At 43.0% G+C, this 22,187-nt stretch overlaps 1 protein-coding gene across 8 annotated transcripts in view; it reads right to left on the bottom strand.

Annotated features, from left to right (window-relative positions):
* The window catches only part of PCDH7 (protocadherin 7), a 602,886-nt gene that overhangs the window by 504,421 nt on the left and 76,278 nt on the right, over window positions 1-22,187 (bottom strand). The window contains exon 2 of one of the 8 annotated variants that reach the window (XM_034411301.3): window positions 628-2,186. The exons of 6 other annotated variants lie outside the window; for them this stretch is intronic. In XM_034411301.3, the coding sequence (XP_034267192.2) occupies window positions 2,109-2,186 (78 nt within the window). In that variant the 3' untranslated portion in view covers window positions 628-2,108. Of the gene's footprint in view, window positions 1-627; window positions 2,910-22,187 lie in introns of those variants that run through there. One more of the 8 variants, XM_034411303.3, reaches the window with a different exon arrangement.

Here is a 22,187-nt window from a genome sequence, read left to right as displayed (position 1 = left end):
ACCGTATTGCAAAACATTAACCTGGATCTCAGGAGTGGATCTAGAATGGAGCTGGTAGAAGTTCTCCAGAACTTCTATATCCGGGATGGCAAACCTATGGAACGTGTGCCACAGGTGGCACATGGAGCCGTATCTGTGGGAACGTGAACATTGCCCTAGTTCAGCTCCAGCAAGCATGCGCACACTGGCCATCTGATTTTCGGGCCTTCCGGGCCTACCGGAAGTCGGGAAACGAGCTGTTTCCGGCCTCCAGAGGGCCTCCGGGGGGATGGGGAAGGCAGTTTTCGTCCTCCCCAGGCGCCTAGAAAGTCTCTGGAGCCTCTGGAACAGGCTTACTGGGCTCACCCTGCCAAAAGCATGGGGAGGGGGGGTGTCGCACACTTTTGTGGGGGGCGGGGTAGCATTGAATTATAGGTGCCCCCCCCGCACTCCCCCTGCTTTTGGTACACATTAGCCATCACTGTTCTATACCAATTATCTTGAGCAGTAGGGAAACTTGTGGAAAAAGGGGGGGGGAAAGGATCGAAGTATGGCAAGTACGTGGGAGAAGAAAAAGGAAAGTGCTTTTGCCGAATTTGGGGAATTCTTTTGCTCGTATAGGCATGGCTTAGCCCAACCCATATGTCATTTTTTTTTCTTTCTTTCTTTGGTAGGAGAATGGAATCAGTTTCCATTTTGCATTTTTGACCTTTCTTTTTTTTTTTTTAACGCATTCAACTTGATTGTTTTAATGCATTCAACCTGGCTATAAATGTCTGTAAACATAATAGGCTATAATGTGTGTGTGTGTGTGTGTGTGTGTGTGTGTGTGTGTGTGTGTGTGTGTGCATTCACACCAGAGGTGGTATTCACTTACCTTCGCTACCGGTTCGCAAATGTGAGCGTGCACACTTCGCTTGCACGCGCCAAAAACAGGATGTGATGATGTCCGGGCGGGTGAGCAGAGCCTCCCACAGCCACCGCTACCAGTTCGCCCGAACCGGATAGAACTGGCTGAATACCACCACTGATTCACACACACACAAACACAATTATAACCTATTGATTTAAGTGGAACTAAACACATAAAGGGCTTGTACCTTTCGGAAAATACTTTCAATGGAGGAAAGATACTTCTTTTAAAAAAAAAAAATCCAATCCCAATAATATTCCTAATGTTATAAATAAGCCAAGACTTAATAATAACATATTTTTAAATACATATATATTACGGTAGAAAACTTTGAGATATTCCAGCTTCTTGGCCAGGCAATTTATGTTTTGACTGCCCAAAGGTTCTCTCGTTCTCTCTCTTTTTTTTTTTCATGCAATGATTCAGCAAACTGATCGGGGCCAATCCATATTTTTCCATCCATAATTATAAATGCTGGGTTTTCTTCTCTTTTTATAGAGAAATCAGTTCTGAGGTATAGACACCATGTTCTTTGTGGATCTAGCAAATGCTTAGAGCTTTCCTTTACAATAATAACAATCTTCTTGCCAATGCAGCATACTTAATTATTATTTTTTTCACTCCAAGCATTTTGACATCACCCATCATCCTCCAACTCTTCCGATAAATAATTAAAAAAAAAAGGACATTTATTTTACTAATTAAATCTCGAAGGAAAATGTTCTGTCAATGTTCCAGTCTTCTCAAGCGGATTGAAGAAGGAGACGAAGTCTGTTCTCCATTATTTTATTATTATTTTTTTTAGTTCTTATGGAGGATGAAATGTGATTTTGTAGAGTGTCCATCCACAGCTGACCCCTTTTCTTGGACAAAACCTTTCTCACATCCCTTCACTTGTCTCAAATCAGATCTTTCGCTCTTCTGACAACAAAATGCCACCGTCTCAGTAGTAACAACTCTTTTGCACGTGTGTGTGTGTGTATATATAGATATATATATAGATATATATTTCCTTTTAAAAAAAATAGTAAGACTGATTCAGAAGTCTTTTGGAAAAATAAGAAGCTCTTGCTTTAAATGGGTTTTCAGTTTTGCAGTTTTGACCCCGCCTCTTGGGAATCGATTTCGTTAAAGGTCATTGTTGATCAGTCACGTCATATTTTTTTTTTAATGATCCAACATAGGCTAAAGAGTTGGAAATTCGTTCATGAATATTTCACTTACGAGCACCTACATTCATTTTACACGATTCCTCAATGTGGTCGGGGGATTGTGTGGTCTGCAGTGTTCCCACCTATAAAAAAATAAAAAAATATATATGTCTGCTTACTGGGATGTGAGCAGGGTTTTGCTACCCTAAACCTATCACAAAATTTTATTCCTTTTTTTTTTCCCCCTTCCCAAGGAGAGATTCACTTTTCCGCACCCTTAAATCCAACAATACTCCATTAGCTTTTATTGTACACTGTCATGAATAGGCTTCAAGTTCAAGAGCGACAACGTAAAGTGGAACAGGTTTATTTAATTGTAAGTGTACTGAATTTCAGTAACAAGAGTTGGAAGGGACTTCGGAGGTCATCTAGTCCAACCCCCTAGAGACCTGTACTAGGGATTCGAACTGCCGAACTGCCGACCTTTCTGATCGACAAGCTCAGTGTCTTAGCCGCTGAGCCACCCAGTCAGATTCTGGGATGATCCTCTCACCTCTGCCCCAAGTGAATCCCGCAGCTTGGAAGAATTGCGGGCCCTACCCAGTGGTGGGATTCAAATAATTTAACAACCGGTTCTCTGCCCTAATGACCAACTGGGTGGGCGTGGCCATGGTGGGCGTGGCCATGGTGGGTGTGGCCATGGTGGGCGTGGCCAGGGGGTGTGACAGGCAGTACTCGACCTCCTGCACCCCCCCTGGGAGCCACCTAGTCAAGCGTTCATCTCCTTTTGCTTGGGATGCTGTGTACGGGCTGAAGGTGGTTTTTTTGGTATTTTATTTAGTCCTTAAAAATGTAGAGTTATCGTCCTGAAAGGGAAACAGAAGTTGCATCCGATTACTAAACTATGAGGGCCTAAACCAGTGAAATTTAACATGGGGATAAAGAGGCCATAAAGACATGCATTGCTAGAGTGAACGCGCTATTAAACATAAATAGTTTTTTTTTTTATCCGGTGCTAAAAATTTAATTGCTCTCCCTCTTCCCTCTAACATCCAGAAAATCAAAAGAAATGGGGTCGCAATAAACTTGTTATACAACTTTTCTTCACATGAACCTTTAACAGCTGTAATCCAGGCAATCGGGAGGGGAAAACTCACTAACATTTCCTAGATGTTAGTGGAAGAGATGGAGATCAGATGGTACGGGATTTATTTATTATTATTATTTTTTTGCAAGCCAGAAAAAGAAAAAATTTGGCATTATGATTAAAGGTGCCACAAGCTAGGATTAAAGAGGTGCAGTGACATCGTGGTTAGAATGCAATATTGCAGGCTAATTCTGATGACTGTCAGCAGTTCGATTCTGACCGGCTCAAGGTTGACTCAACCTTCTATTTTTCAGTCAAATGAGGACCCATTGTTGGGGGAAATAGGCTGACTCTATAAATTGCTCTTTTGTAAATTAGAATGCATGGGTCTAATAAATTGAACATGGGAGTCTTTTATAATTATAATTATATGCTTTATCTCGACCATACCATGCAAAGTACATTTAATAGCAATAACAATAGCACTTAGACTTATATACCGCTTCATAGTGCTTTACAGCCCTCTCTAAGCGGTTTACAGAGTCAGCATATTGTCTCCAACAATCTGGGTCCTCATTTTACCCACCTCCAAAGGATGGAAGGCTGAGTCAATTTTGAGACAGTGGGAATCAAACTGCTGAACTGCTGGCAGCCAGCAGTCAGCAGAAGTAGCCTGCAGTACTGCATTCTAACCACTGTGCCACCATTGCTCAAATTTAAGTGAGATTAAATGGTCTCCATGGGTAAAACTGGTCTTGTATTTTATTTTCCCATTCCTAATTTATTGCTTTGATTATTTGGCTTCTTGCTCCAAATTAAGACATAATTTGTTACCAATTTCAGTAACATATCAAGCAAAACTAACTTATGTGTTGGCACAACTCAAACACTGCACTAAATTTGATGTTCGAACTATGCCAACCATAACTTAGCTTTTGGTAGACACTTAGCAAGCTTCTATGAAGCCAGTAAATAGTTTATATTGCTTTTTTGTTGTTGTTGTTTTGTTCATACATTCATTGATCAGCTATTTTCTGTCTTTCTGATGCTCCAGCTTAGTTAAAGCAATTATAAGCGCCAATCACAAAATTAAAAGGAAAGAGTACAATTAAAATCAACAGGATCTTTTTTTCTAAAAAAGAGACTAATTTTAACCACTTTTCTTAAAACATAAAATAAAATATGGAAGCGTACGTCTTTGGGGAGTGCAGGATAACAAAGCAAAAAGCATCTTAATTCATACCAGATAAATGAGCTTGGGAAAGGAGGACTGGATGGATGGATGGCGGATGGATGGATGGATGGATGACGGAAGGACAGACAGACGGATGGATGGATGGATGGACAAACAGATGGATGGGTAGACAGTCGGATGGACAGATGGAGGGATGAATGGACAGATGGAAGGATGGCGTGCCAGAAAGTCAGCGTCAGCTCTTAACAAGCAAAATATCAAACGTGGAGGACATCAAAAGATCTTTTCCTGCTAATCTAAGGTTCATACTGGGAGAGGCAACCCTCAAATTCAGATTATAAACTCTTTAGGAGTTTTACAGGTCAGCACAAAAACTTCAAGTTTTCTCAGTAGGCAATTGCTATCCTATATATCTTTTACTACTAGGAATCATATTCTCTCACCACCATGGAGTTAGGTTAGCAGTCTAACCACCATGTTTTCCAGCGACTTCAATTCCTGGAAAATATTTCAGTGGCAGTCTAATGTAAAGAGGTGGAACATCTTCAAATGTGAATGACTATTGCTAAGCCTAATTCACGCAAGAGGGATCACAGCTGGAGAAAAGGCGATAAATATGCAAACATGCCTCGTGCCGCAACCATCCCTTGCAAATCTAACAATGCCAAACTGAAAAAAAAATAGCTTGTTCGCTCGTATTGTGAGTATTGTAGGGAGCAATATGGATAGGAGCAATCAGCGTGCTGCTAGCGTCTGTTCTACAGTTACAAAAGTCCTTCTCATTTACATAGTTGTTAAAATTCATAGGGGGCAATATAGTTGTCAGGGTTCCGACGGATGCCCTAATTAAATCATGAATCTCGAGCCAAGATTCAAAAGAAATCCAGATATTTATTAGGAGTTCCATGTCCGCACGTTCCCAAATGACCCTACATAATTTATGCTCCAATTATGACCCTTTTCCCCCCCTCCCTCCAGGGTGTGTCATCAATCACGTTCGCCAGTGGAGCAATTTTGCTGGTTGTACAGGTCACTCCCCTCGGTTGCTGTAAGTAACCCTGGGATACAGCCTTGAGAGAGATAAGCATGGAATGTGCATCTATCTTTGGCTGCTGTGCCATTTTGCCACTTTCCCATTCCCCCTGGCCTATGACAACTCGAGAGCAGGCCAGGGATGCTTTGCGAGTTGACAATAGTACTGTGTGGAATTTAAGTCGGTGGCTTAAATATTGAATTTCAAACTTCCAGTCCTACTTTCTAAACGCACCCCAGCAGGAAGGATTAAATTCCCTGCAAAGAAATGTCTCCAAGACCATGTTTGTAAGTCAAGGACTACCTGTATACACCCACTGTGAAAGGGATCCAGCGTTAGTTGTAGCTCTAATGCACGACTCTCTAATGTGGGAAGTGATCTAGTGACACTTGGTCTCAATGACAAGAAGAAAACTCCCACTTACACTTCAGTAATTGGAGGTAATTGGAGTAATTCAGGAGCCTTGGTAGTACAGTGGTTTAAAGCACCCTGTTATTAAGATCAGCTGCCTGCAATTACTGCAGGTTCGAATCTCACCAGGCTCACTCAGCCTTCCAGCCTTTCTAAGGTAGGTAAATTGAAGACCCAGATTGTGGGGGCAATAAGCTGACTTTGTATAAATATACAAAAAGGATGAAGGCTATTGCTTAGGACATTGTAAGCCGCCCTGAGTCTCCGGAGAAGGGAGGCATATAAATCAAACAAAAAAAAAGTAATAAAACACTTATGACCCATTAGAGCAGGGGTGTCAAACTCATGGCTCGGGGGCTGGAACTGGCCTGTGTGGTACTTAGATCAGGCTCATGGGCCCGCCCTGGAGACGACAAAGGACCAGGCCACGGTGCTTCTGCCAGTGAAAATGGGCTCCTGAGCTCTGTTTTCGGCTGCCACAACCTCCTGCAACTCCTGGCAGAGGGTTTCAGGAGGCCATGGCAACCAAAACGGAGATCGGGAGCCCGTTTTCACTGGCAAAATGCTCAGGCTGCCAAAGGCACCCCTGACAGGAGTGATGTTGAGCTGGCCCCGCCCCCTGTCCCCCCCAAATCAAACACAGCCCTGATGCAGCCCTCAATGAAATCGAGTTTGACACCCCTGCATTAGAGTAAAAACAACATAGAGGGATCGGTATTGCTGTGAAATATGGAGCATTTTAATGGCTATGGATGCAACAATTTTAAACAGATGATTAAAAGCTCGAAAATTTGCTAAAGCCCTCAAGCTAGCATAGCACTCCAAGTTCTAGCCATACAACTACTTTCTCCAAATGTTTATTTTATTGTTTGGAATCCTTATTTGCAACAAATTGTTCTATTTCCCTCATTCTCTAAAATCATAGTAAAGGTAAATGAAAGGCTCCCCTTGCGCATATGTGCTAGTCGTTCCCGACTCTAGGCGGCGGTGCTCATCTCCGTTTCAAAGCCGAAGAGCCAGCGCTGTCCGAAGACGTCTCCGTGGTCATGGGGCCGGCATGACTAAACGCCAAAGGCACACGGAACGCTGTTACCTTCCCACCAAAGGTGGTCCCTATTTTTCTATTTGCATTTTTTTATGTGCTTTCGAACTGCTAGGTTGGCAGGAGCTGGGACAAGTAACTGGAGCTCACCTCTTTACGCGGCACTAGGGATTCGAACCGCTGAACTGCCGACCTTTCGATCGACAAGCTCAGCGTCTTAGCCACCGAGCCACTGCATCCCCAAAATCATAGGCTTAGTCTATAAAACATCTGTGTGGTTTGTAAGTATCCAAAGAGGTAACAAATATTGACATGCAGGACCTTACACGAAGGTAGAATTTTATACCCTTTTTTCCTGAAGGTGAATAATTCTCTGATAGACCTCGACGTATGACCACAATGGAGCCCAAAATTTCTGCTGTTAAATAAGACGTTTGTTAAGTGACATTTTGCGACTTTTCCTGCCTCAGTTGTTAAGTGAATCTGGCTTTCCCCATTGATTTTGCTCATCAAAACGTTGCAAAAGGGGATCACACATGACCTTGGGACACAGCAATGGTCATACGTATGAACCCGTTGCCAAGCATCTTAATTTTGATCACATGATCGTGGGGCCGATATGAATGTCGTAAGTGTGAAAAACAGTCATAAGTCCCTTTTTCCAATGCCGTTGTAACTTTGAATGGTTACTAAATGAATCGTTGTAAGTCAAGGACTACTTGCATTAGGAAATCTGTCCCTCCTTGCTGCTATTCTCAGAGCAGTGCCTTGAAATCACCGTAAGTGGTACCGTGTTTCCCCGAAAATAAGACCCTGTCTTATATTTTTTTTGAACCTGAAATAAGCGCTTGGCCTTATTGCCATGCGCTCAAAAGCCCGATTGGGCTTATTATCAGGGGATGTCTTATTTTGGGAGGAAAATAATAGATAGATAGATAGATAGATAGATAGATAGATAGATAGATAGATAGATAGATAGATAGAGTGTTTCCCCGAAAATAAGACCCTGTCTTATATGTTTTTTGAACCCTGAAATAAGCACTTGGCCTTATTGCCATGCGCTCAAAAGCCCGATTGGGCTTATTATCAGGGGATGTCTTATTTTGGGGGAAAAAGGATAGATAGATAGATAGATAGATAGATAGATAGATAGATAGATAGATAGATAGAGTGTACAGTTAATATCTCGGGTTTCTTCCCGTGTAATGGCAAACATATCCCTAGAAGGGTAGCAGCGATGTTTCACGTGACAAAATCACATTTGTCATCTTCTGGCTGAAATTCTTGGTTTGGTTCTTATGGGCAAACTGACATAAACAAATAGATAGATAGATAGATAGATAGATAGATAGATAGATAGATAGATAGATAGACAGACAGACAGACAGACAGACAGACAGACAGACACCGTGTTTCCCCAAAAATAAGACCCTGTTTTATATTTTTTTGAACCCTGAAATAAGCACTCGGCCTTATTGCCATCCGCTCAAAAGTCCAATTGGGCTTATTATCAAGGGATGTCTTATTTTGGGGAAAACAGGGTAAATAAATATGTCTTAAGGAGAAGGATCTCGGATGGATAGTATCCATTGGCAAAATGTGCTTAATGAAATGTCCAATAAGAAAAAGTCGGCCCTATAAAATCAATACAATATTCTCAGAGGAAAGACGTCTATAGAGTACGGTTGGGAACAGAAGGCTGGTTGTAACATAATTTCCTTCCAAACTCTGAAGGGTATTCATTTCTGCAGGCCAGTAGGAAATATCTGCCATAAACTTGCTAGAGATTCTGAGATTCCAAGTCTCAACACATATGGTCTGTAGTAGGTGTGAGAAGGCTGTGGCGTAGCAAATAGTTTTCGCAGTAGATAGAGAGGGGATTTAAGTACTCATCCAAAGCTCCCTTTGGTCTATGAAATTAATCCCAGGGATTTTTGGATTTGGTGTTCTTACTTTTATAATAGTGCTGCCAAAGTCCAACGCTGTTATTCTAAAAGGGACAATCCTGCCCACGGTGACATCTAACTATCCTGCATTTTAGATAACTGATCGTGAAAAAGCTCTGTTGGATTCATAACCAACCCAAGGAGAAAAATTATTCCCGGAATACTAATAATTATAATATCAATTTATAACTGTTCATTTAGTGTTAGGCAGTTACAATGGACCTGAAAAAGGCGACTTATGACTGTTTTTTCATACTTACGACGACTGAAGCATCCCCCTGGTCACGCGGTCGAAATGCAGAAGCTTGGCAACTAACTCATATTTATGACGGTTACAATCTCCTGGATGTCATGTGATCCCCTTTTGCAAACTCTGTTCTGACCTACTGTTCTGCCCTAGCTAGGGACCCCAAAGAAGGCAGCACACACAAAGTCTGTTCAAACCTTATTTTACTAAATAAATCAGTTTTTTACAACAACGGCTGTTAATTAACTGCATTAACAGCCGCCAAGAATTCAAAGAATAAATCTGAAAGCTTACTGTGGTTGGCAGAATGCCCAGAAGCAATTTGCAGGAAGCTGATAAGATAAGCAAGACAAGACAGGAAGGTATGTGAACGAAGTTGTTCCCTGCAAATTGCTTCAGTCAGCATTCCTCCTTAAATAGGCTAAAGGAGTGCCAACTAGCCCCAAGCCTTACTCTCGAGGAGACCTCCTCCTGAGGAGCCACTCTTGCCTTTTGGCAGCTCTGCACACCTGTGCATCGAGAAGAGGCTCCTCCTCTTTGTCCTCTTCACTTAAGGGAGCTTCTGGAGGTTCTGAAGGCCCTGGCTGAATCCCCGCCTCTGGCACCACATCTTCTCCAGTCTCCTCATTGTCTGACTCGAGTGTCAGCTGCACAGGCTGCTGGCGCAGCACCACACCAGCCTCCTCGCTGTCGGAATCAGCTACTAGCTGCACAGGCCACTGACGGGCCACAACACCTAGGCTTCCTTACAAATTAAACAGCACAAACTTAGTCCTGGCAAACCTCTTTAATTCATACGGCTGTATATTACTTTCATTTACAGTCCGCAAGGCTTGATAAACAGTCTTTCAGAGGAAGGTTATCAACAGTCCTGAGTCTTCAGAGAAAGGCGGCATATAAATTGAATTAATTAAATTAAATTAATTAAACACCCACCTATCTCACGTGGAACGCTGCCAAAGAGCTAATTTCCAGACACAGGGCAAGGCCAAACTTGGCACAGAGTCACGAACAGAAGTTTCAAATCTTGAATCGGCCAGATGAATTAATTGATTCCTGCAAAAGCTCACGTCCCGTTTGCTTCTCTTTTATGTCTTATAGAAGGGGTCAATCATCTCCGAGCCTTACTCCCAAGTTGACCCTGTTTTATTAATTGTTCCTGTCTCCTGGCAGCTCTGTGTATGCTGGGAACAGGCTCACGCTGTTCTTCTGCCTCGCTGATGTCAGAATCCAGAGACTCCGGAGGCAGCAAAGAATTAGCAAATGGCCTTGGCCCCCTCTCTGCCTCTGACTCAGAGCCCTCATTCGAGTCTTCCCCAGACTCCAGGACTGGCCCAACTTCCTCCCCAACCTCCTCACTGTCTGAATCTGCTGGCCGCTGGCGGGCCACAACAATCTTGGGGAAGCCAAATTCACTCAAAAACCATGTCGTCAACTTAACAACTGCAGTTATTACTAACTATAATGCTCTCAAGATTTTTTTTTTCTAAAAAGAAGAGGTAAGATGTTATGGTAGTCCCTACCAGAGATGAAGATTGAGGGAAAGCAACATACCGTGTTTCCCCAACAATACAAACTACCTCGAAAGTAAGTAAGTAAGTCCTAGCCTGATTTTTACATGGGTGCCCAATATAAGCCTTACTCCCCCCCAAAAAAATAAGCTCCAATTAAGATCCTGCCCACTCCAGGATGCACGGGTCAAAATTAAGCTAGGGCGTGGAAGGGGAAGGATACTGCAAAATCCCCATTCCCTCCCTACTCCAGGGGGAAGGATATTGCAAAATCTCCATTCCCACCTCACTCCAGGGGAAGGATACTGCAAAATCCCCATTCCCAACCCACTCTGCGGCCAGCCAGAGGTAGTATTTGCCGGTTCTCTGAACTACTCAAAATTTCCGCTACCGGTTCTCCAGAACCTGCTGGATTTCACCCCTGGGTGGGGATGGGGGAATGGAGCTGCCCTACTACTTACCTTCGGACAGTTGCAGCCAGGCCTTACATACCCCAACACCTGTCTTGCTGGCCCATTTCTTCTGCAATCAGCAAGGCTGGCAAGACTTTCCTGAAGGCCTCTGCAGCCGATCACAGAGCTCCGGATCGATCCAGAGCTCTGTTATCGGCTGCAGAGGCCTGCAGAAGAAGTCCCTGAAGGCCTCTGACATCGAAAAGGAGGCTGGGGGCGACATGTGCAAGTGAGATGAGTCAGTGGATGACATCCCCCTCCCCGTGTGGCTTTTTTTTTTTATTGCAAAAGTTTTACAATTACATTTTCACCCCATTTTTCCCCCCGACCCACCCCAAACTCCCCAACCTAACCCTCCCAAACCCCCCTAACCCTCCCCCCGACTTCCACAGAATATAATCCCATCAAAATCCCCTTTTTATAAAACCTGAACCCCGCAAACCCCCATATAATTTTTCATCTTCACAAAATTCAAATATTTCTATTTTTATATAATACTTTCAATGAAAAGCTGTTTGATACTTCCTAGTTTGATATTTGTTCTGCACATAATCTATCCATTTCTTCCATTCCCATTCATAAGTCTCTTGTGAGCGATCTTTTAGATATTCTGAAATCTTCGCCATCTCTGCAAAAAGACACTTGTGGCTTTTTTTGATGGGAAAAAATATAAGACAGGGTCTTATTTTGGGGAAAACACGGTATTTGAGACATATTTGAAGGCTACTTTTCTAACTAAAAATAAGAGACTACTTCAAAAGAAAAGACTCTGATGTTCCTTAGGAGGACCATAATTCCACCCTGAGACCCTTTCTCATATTTGAACTTCAGAAACAACTACACCAAGAATATGCACAGACTGAAGCTGAGGTCTAACAACACAGAATCTGAAGAATCAAAGTCAGAATTCCCAGAGATGCGAAAATATCAAAGGAAGGTATTGGAAACACTTCTACTCTTCACCCATCAGTCCTCACATTCCATTACATAATTGGACCAAAGAGTTTTTTTTTTCTTTTTTAAAGCTGACTCCAGGGACTTTCATTTGGCTCCTTTGCGGTCACATTTCAGAAGCATAAGAATCCGTAAAGTCAATAAAGGAGAATATTTGTAGCTCAGGGTTGAAATGAGGGTCCTTTGTGTTCTCTGGGCTTGGTTGCTGTGCTGAAGATGCTACCTAGTTTGGGTAATGAAACATTTGCAAGAAAAAAAACAAGCTCAGAGAATATCAAGGACCACTCAATCAGTCAAGCTATCAGCAAATCCCACCAGGCCTTAGACTAGACTAGACTAGACTAGACTAGACTAGACTAGACTAGACTAGACTAGACTAGAACAGAACAGAACAGAACAGAACAGAACAGAACAGAACAGAACAGAACAGAACAGAACAAATAGAATAACAGAGTTGGAAGGGACCTTGGAGGTCTTCTAGTCCAACCCCCTGCTCAGGTAGAAAACCCTATACCATTTCTTAAAAACATCCAGTGTGGGAGAATTCACAAGTTCTGGAGGCAAGTTGTTCCACTGGTTAATTGTTCTAATTGTCAGGAAATTTCTTCTTGTTCTAGGTTGCTTCTCTCCTTGATTACTTTCTACCCATTGCTTCTTGTCCTACCCTCACGTGCTTTGGAGAATAGCTTGACTCCCTCTTCTTTGTGGCAAACCCTGAGATATTGGAAGACTGCTATCATGTCTCCCCTGGTTCTTCTTTTCATTAAACTAGACATACCCAGTTCCTGCAACCGTTCTTCATATGTTTTAGCCTCCAGTCCCCTAATCATCTTTGTTGCTCTTCTCTGCACACTTTCTAGAGTCTCAACATCTTTTTTACATTGTGGCAACCAAAACTGAATGCAGTATTCCAAGGGTGGCCTTACCAAGAATCAACAAAGCCCATAATACTCAACAAAATCAGCAATGGAGCGGACACCACCGACTTTGCCCATCCAAATTATAGAAGACAACACCGGGGCCATAGGCATTGCCAAAGCCTATGCGGTGGGAAAAAGGTCCAGACATATTGATATCCGCTATCAAAATGTTAGGCAACTAGTAGAGATGGGATTTATATCTTTATCACATTGTCAGACCAAATATCAAACAGCTGATATTTTCACAAAACCTCTACCAGCAGATAGGCACAAAGATCTGTGTAAAAAGTTATGTCTCTCAGGGTAAAATCTGTTGTGCATTGTATTTGTATGTTTGCATGCCATTGTCTCGCAAGGAGGGGAACTGTCAAGTATTTGCAAGCCATTGGCACATATATCATACAGACACTAGTGGAGGCAGCAAGTGCCCCCACCCCTATGTGGAGAGGAGGGGCTTACACTGAGTATAAAACCCCCTCTAACCTTTCCACCAAGCTCTCTTTTACATTTGTTCTCCATGAGACATGATCTTTGATAGGGGTGGTCACACACGCTGTGTGCCCCCTATCCTAATGGATATTAAGACAGCCTTTGTATATAGTTAATATGTTTTGTTATATGAATAAATACATTTATCACATTTATTCATGCATCTGCCTTTGGACTCTTCTATGCTCCTGGGTGTTTCTACGATCCAAATTTCCACAACTCCATAGGGTGATTCCTATTATCCTTGAAGAAGCAGATCTTGAGCTTCGCGTCTTGAGCTTTAATTTTTACTACTATTCCAAAACAATGGACATTATTACAGAAGTAATAATAGAGAAATAGCAGCAGATGCCAAGAAAATTAATCAAGAGAAGGATCCCTGACATCTTCTGAATGTCCTAAACCCACCAAACTCAGATCTAGGAACAGATTTATGGCAAGAACAAACATTCTTGAGGGCACACAAGAACAAAATCAAATTAAAAGATGGAGGAAGGAGACTATCAAGCAAGGAATAACACTAAGAGAGGATATGGCCAAGGGATCTGACTTCTCTTGTACTATTTGGAGGACCTTGAATAGATTGAGAGTTGGAGTGCCTAAATGTACAACCAATAAGCTCAAGGGAAATCTTAATGGATAACAACATGCTATGTGAATGTGGAGCAACACAGAGTCCAGTCCATGTGCTGATATGTCAGCTACTACCAGAAACATGTACCAATAATGACTTATTTTTGGCCAATGACAAAGTCAAGAAGGTGGCTTCATTCTGGCTATTTAAAGTTTGAGTTAGACAAAGGAGGAGGAAGAGAAGAGGAGGAGGAGGAGAGGAGGAGGAGGAGGAAAAGGAGGAGGAGGAGAAGGAAAAGGAGGAGGAGGAGGAGGAGGAGGAGAAGGAGGAAGAAGAAGAAGAAGAAGAGGAGGAGGAGGAAGAAGAAAAAGAAGAAGAAGAAGGAGAAGGAGAAGGAGAAGGAGGAGAAGGAGAAGGAGAAGAAGAAGAAGAAGAAGAAGAAGAAGAAGAAGAAGAAGAAGAAGAAGAAGAAGAAGAAGAAGAAGAAGAAGAAGAAGAAGAAGAAGAAGAAGAAGAAGAAGAAGAAGAAGAAGAAGAAGAAGGAGAAGAAGAAGAAGAAGAAGAAGAAGAAGAAGAAGAAGAAGAAGTAGTAGTAGTAGTAGTGGAGGAGCAGGAGGAGGAGGAAGAAGAAGAAGAGGAGGAAGAGGAAGAGAAGGAGGAAGAAGAAGAAGTAGAAGTAGAAGAAACAACATAACAACTAGCTAGGCACTGCCATGAAATCTCACTGGAGAGATTGGATTCCATAAAATAAATGAATTAAACCTCTTCCATAGGAGGGTTTCCTTTCCTGCCATTGTAGAACAGATGTATTTTATTGCAGCCATTTTCTTCAATTAGGAAACCATCAAAGTATAATTCAACACGAGATTAAAACTAAAAACAGAGCTTATTTTTTTTTTAAAAAAAGTTTGCTCAAAATCTTAGTATCCAAATGTTGAACCAATTGTCAGATGAGGAGAAAGAAACAAACAAAACAATGAAAGGAGAGAAAACAAAAGGCTCTTTTTATGTAAAGGATAAAAGGATAATTTGTAAACAAGTTTGAGTTGTTCAGCACCCAGGTGTATTATGCATGTATTTCCATGTATATCTGTTCCTCCTAGTATGTTTAAGGATTCGGATTGGGTTAGGATGGAGTGACCTGCGTTCAAGTCATCACTTCTAGTCCCAGCTATGAATGTTGACAGGCTAACTTTGAGCAAGCTGTAGGTTCAACACAGACAACCTCAGTGGGTCTTTTAGGGGGCAGAGATAAAGACTAATCATTTCACACCCACAGCTCTATCCAAGCCCTTCTTCAAATGGTCAATGTAGAAACTGAATATATATTAGGGCAGGACCAAAGTTTCCATGTCATCTTGCTTAACCCACTGATACAGGACGACAAAGAAAGCATTGTCGTTTCTAAATTAGAGACCCAAGATTGCCTCTCCACTTTTCCACAAGTCACACTGGTGTCACACAATCCTGTCAGGCCTGGAAGCCATCTTTTGTATTGGGCCTTCAGACCTGCCATATTTACTACTGTGGGAAATTGGGAGGGGGGATATATAGTCATAATAACACTCCTTTCTCAGAGGTTCAAGGACATCTTGCCCTGCATCTGGAAGAATGAATCTGAGAGGCATCTCCAGTTGGGACAGTGCTTTGATTGGACTATGTGATGGACATTGGGTGTTGGGCAGGGACTTGAACTTTCCCTTCGGTGGGGAAACCCTGGAAGCTTTCAGGTTCGGGTTAATGTCAGGGTTCCAAGTAACACCCCCAATAAAAGAAAACTTCGAGGCTTGAGTTTCCTCAAAGTTACATATTATTAGAGATGTCCTATTTGTCAGGTTTCGATGTCATCTCAAATAAATTGCACTCCCAAACAATTAATCTTTGCTGAAATATTCCATTTATTGAGTAAGACAGATCTGGCCCCGACTTTGTCGTAGCCGATACTAACCCTCTGACCCCCAAACCCTTCCCTTTCCGTTCCCAAATTCTCAGCTTCTCATTGGCCATCTTCCAAGTCAGTCTCCCCAGCTTCTGACCTCACCCCACAGGAATGTTCCCCCCTCCCATCCCATCTCCTAGGGGATATTATCTACAGAGAAAATAAGTAGGTGAAAAGTCAAGCCTCGTCTTTTTATGGCAGCATCAGAATGCTGACACTATTGGCACATCTGAGAAAACCCGAATCTGAAAGCTACCAGGGTTTCCCCACCCAAAGGAAAGTCCAAGTCCCTGCCCAGCACCCACAAGTCAATCACATGGTCCAATCCAAGCACCGTCCCAGCTGGAGATACTTCCCAGTTCCAGCCCTCCAGGTGCAGGGCAAGATGTCCTTGACTCTCTGAGAAATGAAGGTTATTATGACTATAGATCACCCTGGCTCCATACAATCCCCCCTCCCAGTTTCCCACAGTAGTAAATGTGGCAGGCCTGAAGGCCCAATGTAAAAAATGGCTTCCAGACCTGACACCTGAGCCTTTGATTTCAAGAGTTCTTCATCAACCTGTAGACCAGCCTGTGCCCTTTTCCCTTGATGAGGGGTTAGTTAGAAGCAGATCTGAGGAGAATTTGGCCTCTTCAGTCCCCTTTCTTTCATGAAAGCACAGACAGAGGAGACTGTATCTTCCTCCCTCAGTAAAGTAGGCAGCTCATACGTTTTCTTTGAACCCATAGGTGGGATAAGAGTCTCCATTGAAAGGTCCAGAAAGTTCTACCAGAGCCTCACACACATTGGGGAAAGAATGACAATTAACTCATTTCAACCCTGTGCTACAAATATTCTCCTTTCTTGGTATCAAATGACAGTATTTGCATTTTTGTGTTATGGCGTGCCACCCACAAAGACTGGTATATTTTCTCCTCCCTCACCCTTGTTGAAGAAGAAGAAGAGGAAGAGGAAGAGGAAGAAAAAGAGGAGGAGGAGGAGGAGGAGGAGGAGGAAGCCCTAAAGCTAGGTCAAACTTCCTTTCTCCTTGTTTGCTGTGTTCAGACAGGCTTTTTCTGCTCAGAAGCAATGAAGGAGTCAGCCTTTAATTATTGCATGAATCAAATAATTATTCCATGTTTTGCATAAATAGTAGAGCGTGGATATTTAGAACTTAAGCCAAACATGCAGATGTTCCAACAGCCCTTCCTCACTTGATTTATTGCTCGATTCATAAGCACATACTCATTTTTAAAAGAATTATTTACTGTCCACAATATTATGGTTGTATCTGGCACAGGAGGTGAGCTTGGGCGCTGAATATGCATTCCCTCGTATTCAGCCGGTTCGGACCGATTCGCCTGAACCGGTAGCAGAAATCGCAGATGGGCCCATGCACCCATCCACCCGCCCCACCCCCGGCCCTCTGCCATCTTATTAGGCACATTTTTGAGGCCGGGCACATGTGCAAAAGGTGTGCGTGCGAGCAAAGCACATGCGCGGAAAGCTAGGCACATATGTGGAAGGCAGGCGCGCACTCAAACTGGGCGCGTACGCACACGAAGTGAGTGTGCACGGTGAACCGGTAGTAACATAATGTGAACCCTACTGCTGGACACATACCACATCTTACTGAAAAAGAGATGTTCTTTGTCACATACACAAAGTCTACTCCAGTCCCATTTCTCCAGAACAGAGACAATTGGGAGGTTATTTTAAAATGGGAAAACAGGGAAAAGTAGAAGGCTTGGCAACTGACTCGTATTTATGATTGAAGTGATTTATGATTTATGGTTGAAGTGCCCGGGGTGGGGTGGGGGGAGGGGTCATGTGACCCCCTTCTGACAATCAAAGTCAACGGGGAAGGCAGATTCGCTTAACAACCGTGTGACTAAGTTAACAACCATGATAATAAGCCATGATTCACTTAACCACTGTAGCAGGAAAGTTTGCAAAGTGCGGCAAAACTCACTTAACAAATTTTGGCCTCAGTTGTGGTCGTAACTCAAGGATACCTGTAATTTGCTATTCAGTGACTTTGTGTCACATACACAAAGTCTAATCCAGTCCTATATCTCCATAGCACAGACAATTGGGAAGTTATTTTAAAATGGGAAAACAGGGAAAAGTAGAAGACTAACTAACATAGGCTCTCTCAGCTTTTGAATAAAATCCAAGAACCTCCAGGAATCTGGGGAAAGTCCAGACAACCTGAGGCCTAAGCTTCTGTTTGTGTAGGAATATATCACAAAATTTGCTGCGCAGAGGGTTTTGTCATAGATTATTGATTTTATTTTCTACGGATGGTTAATTGCTGGTACATCTCTAGGCAAATTATGAATTTAGGTTTTATGTCCTTTTTGAGATATAGCTCAGGCAATGTGCAATGCTATGAATTGTTTTTACATTTTTTTTGTTGTTGTTTTTGTTGTTGTTTGTGATCATTTGAATCCTGCTCGAAAAAACCTTGGTAGTAATTTTTTTTGTAGTAGTAGTATATCGTGGCCTAACAGGAATAGCGCATGCATGCGTTCACACTTGATGGCCTACCCTCAAGTGGAAAGTGGATATACAGACACAATACGTGTGAACCAGCCACCAGGTTTCCCATGCAAATGTTTTAACTGAGTTAACAAGAATCTGGGCAGGAACCAACGGTGGGTTCCTCCTGGTTCGGCCCGGTTCGGCCGAGCCGGTAGCGGTGACGATATGACATCACTGAACCGGTTCTCTTTGTTCGGGAGCTGGGCCCTCCCGCTGCATTACTCTTACCTTTTATTTGGCCCCGCCCCCAATCTATTCGCTGCCTCCAGAGTCCCAGCTGATCGGCTAGAAGGAAAAAAACTGCTTAAACTCTTGCCGCGGGGCTTCAAAGGGCCGCCCTACAGCTGATCAGTGGTAAAAGGCAGTGTGGTGGTAGACCAGTGCGCTTCAAAAATAAATGGGTAGACCAGTGCCTCCAAAAACAAATAGGTAGACCGGTGCCTCCAAAAACAAATGAGTAGACCGGTGCCTCCAAAAACAAATGGGTAGATCGGAACGTTCCAAGAACAAATGGGTAGACCAGTACAGCTCTCCAAGCAGTTAAAAGCCTGGTAGACCAGAACCTCCGCTAAATCCTAAAGAATTGTCACATGATCATCAAACCACGCCCACAAAATAAGCCACGCCCACAGAACCAGTAGTAAAAAAAAATTAGAACCCACCCCTGGCAGGAACGATTAGGCTAGATTGTTAATTCCATCTTGCAAGTATGTTACACTGCAAATTGCAGACAGTAACTGACTTTCAACAGTTCATTTAGTGACCACTCAAAGTTACAACAAAGGCACTGAAAAAGTGACTTATGATCGTTTTTCCACACGTACGACGTATGCGGCATCCCTGTGGTCACATGACCAACATACAAAGGCTTGACAACTGACTCATATTTATGACGGTTGACGTATCCATGTGTGTGTGTGTGTGTCATGTGATCTCCTTCTGACAAGCAAAGTCAACGGGGAAGGCAGATTCGGTTAACAACCGTGTGACTAAGTTAACAATGGCCATGATTTGCTTAACCACTGTGACAAGAAAATTTGCAAAATGGGGCAAAACTCACTTAACAAATTTTGGGCTCAACTGTGGTCGTAAGTCGAAGATACCTGTAATTTGCTATTCAGTGTACCTGATCCCCACCCCCCACCCCGTATAACTAGAACCTGAGCTAAGGCTTTTGGACTAACAGCCCAAATTACTAGTGTTGAATTATGCAATGCATACAAAACTCATTTTCCCGTTCAGTGAGTGAAAAAGCACAACAGCAAGCAGAAATATTCGCAGTCAGCAAAAATGAAAATCCAGGAAGAGGATCAATATTGGAAAAGAACAATAGATCGCCACATTCCGAGCACTCGGCATTGGAACCCGATTTAAAGAAGGAAGTCCTAAGGGGAAACCATTCAGTTTGCTGTCATCTCAAGCCCTGTAGAGTAAAATGAAGCAAAGACGACAGCAAAGACGGAGTTTCAGCCATGGCTTGTCTTACCAAATACCCCCCCTTTCTTCTCAACGGAGAGGAGCACAATCAATAATGCAGAAAATAGTGCATCTAAAGGTTGAACGTTTGCACCGCATTGACATCAGAGATTGAGAAATACAAACAGGGGTGCTTGTGTTATGAGTGCAAGGTGGTGATTTTGCAAAAAAAAAATGATGGAGGAGGAGGAGGAGGAGGAGGAGGAGGAGGAGGAGGAGGAGGAGGAGGAGGAGGAGGAGGAGGAGAAGAAGAAGAAGAAGAAGAAGAAGAAGAAGAAGAAGAAGAAGAAGAAGAAGAACAACAACAACAACAACAACAACAACAACAACAACAACAACAAGAGGAAAAGGAGGAGGAGGTGTAGGAGAAGAAGGAGAAGAAGGAGAAGAAGCAGAAGCAGAAGCAGAAGAAGAAGAAGAAGAAGAAGAGGAGGAGGAGGAGGAGGAGGAGGAGGAGGAGGAGGAGGAGAAGAAGAAGAAGAAGAAGAAGAAGAAGAAGAACAACAACAACAACAACAACAACAACAACAACAACAAGAACAAGAGGAAAAGGAGGAGGAGGTGGAGGAGAAGAAGGAGAAGAAGAAGAAGAAGAAGAAGAAGAAGAAGAAGAAGAAGAAGAAGAAGAAGAAGAAGAAGAAGAAGAAGAAGAAGAAGAAGAAGAAGAAGAAGAAGAAGAAGAAGAAGAAGCAGAAGAAGAAGAGGAGGAGGAGGAGGAGGAGGAGCAGAAGCAGAAGAAAGAAAGAAAGAAAGAAAGAAAGAAAGAAAGAAAGAAAGAAAGGAAGGAAGGAAGGAAGGAAGGAAGGAAGGAAGGAAGGAAGGAAGGAAGGAAGGAAGGAAGAAAGAAAAGGCATTTTTCCAGTTCTCTGGAGTAGAGTCAAAATTCACTTAACATAAAAACATAAATTTTGGGCTCAATTGTGGTCATCAGTGGAGGACTACCTATACTATGCCCTCTTGCTCAATTCCTTCGCTCTGTGTGGGTTTCAAGGGCAAGCTAAGCAGCTGAGTCAGACAGTTTTCTACCCAAGAGTCACCTTTTCCCATACACCTAAGCAACATAACAGTAAAGCTAAATGAGCAAGGTCCTTATTGCATCTTTACTTGCCGGAGATCGTGTCAGGAAGTGGCGAGGCCTCCTCTGAACTTCCACAGTTCATTATGAAGGGAAAGCACATGTTCAGAGACAAGAGCTCAGCTCCCAGGAGACGCGCTATTTATATCTCACCCACTCTTTGTCTAACTAGGTAAAAAAAGCATTATATAAAAGCGTGCAACTCTTATGAAACACACACAGGCCAAGCCTCTAGGCGGGTAGTCCTCGACTTACGACCAGGATTGAGTCCGACATTTTAAGTGCGACATTGCGTGAGTGAACGTTGCCCCATTTTACAACCTTGAAAGGAATCACTGCAATAAGTTAAGTTACACAGTTATTCATTGACTCTGGATTCCGCGTTGACTTTGCTGGTCAGAAGGTCGCAAAATGAGATCACATGACCCCGGGGAGACTGCAACTATCATGAATTTGAATCCGTTCCCAAGCATCTGAATTTTGATCACGTGACCTCGGGGAGTGGTGGTGCAAGGGTTGTAAGTGTGAAAAACGATCATAAATCACTTTTTTTTCAGTGGCGTTGTAACCTTGAGCAGTCGCTAAATGGACTATTGTAAGTCGGGAACTACTTGTAAAGTATCAAAGGTTTATGGCATGGCATTATTGTATCTGTAGGTTAAATACTTCACATTTGTTTGGTTGTTAGGAATGATGTCTAGAACATAAGCAGTGGTTAGAATGTAGCATTGGAGGCTCACTCTGCCCATTGCCAGAAGTTCAATTCTGACCAGCTCAAGGTTGACTCAGCCTTCCATTCTTCCGAGGATGGTAAAATGAGGACCCAGGTTTTGGGGCGCAATAGGCTGACTCTATAAATCACTTAGAGGGGGCTATAAAGCACTGTGAAGCGGTATATATGTGCTATTGCTATAAAACACAGGAGGAGGAGGAGCAGGAGGAGGAAGAAGAAGAGGAGGAGGAGGGGAAGAGGAGGAGGAGGAGGAGGAGGAGGAGGAGGAGGAGGAGGAGGAAGAAGAAAAAGAAGAAGGAGAAGGAGAAGAAGAAGAAGAAGAAGAAGAAGAAGAAGAAGAAGAAGAAGAAGAAGAAGAAGAAGAAGAAGAAGAAGAAGAAGAAGAAGAGGAGGAGGAGGAGGAGGAGGAGGAGGAGGAGGAGGAGGAGGAGGAGGAGGAGGAGGAGGAGGAGGAAGAGCAGGAGGAGAAAGAAGAAAAAGAAGAAGAAGAAAAGAAGAAGAAGAGCAGGAGAAGCAGGAGGAGGAAGAAGAAGA

The sequence above is a fragment of the Pantherophis guttatus genome, chromosome 8 (genome assembly GCF_059756535.1).
Source record: "Pantherophis guttatus breed Tessera chromosome 8, ASM5975653v1, whole genome shotgun sequence".
NCBI classification, from domain to species: domain Eukaryota; kingdom Metazoa; phylum Chordata; class Lepidosauria; order Squamata; family Colubridae; genus Pantherophis; species Pantherophis guttatus.
The sequence above is the reverse complement of the archived record's forward strand: the minus strand, read 5'-3'. Positions and strand labels throughout refer to the sequence as shown.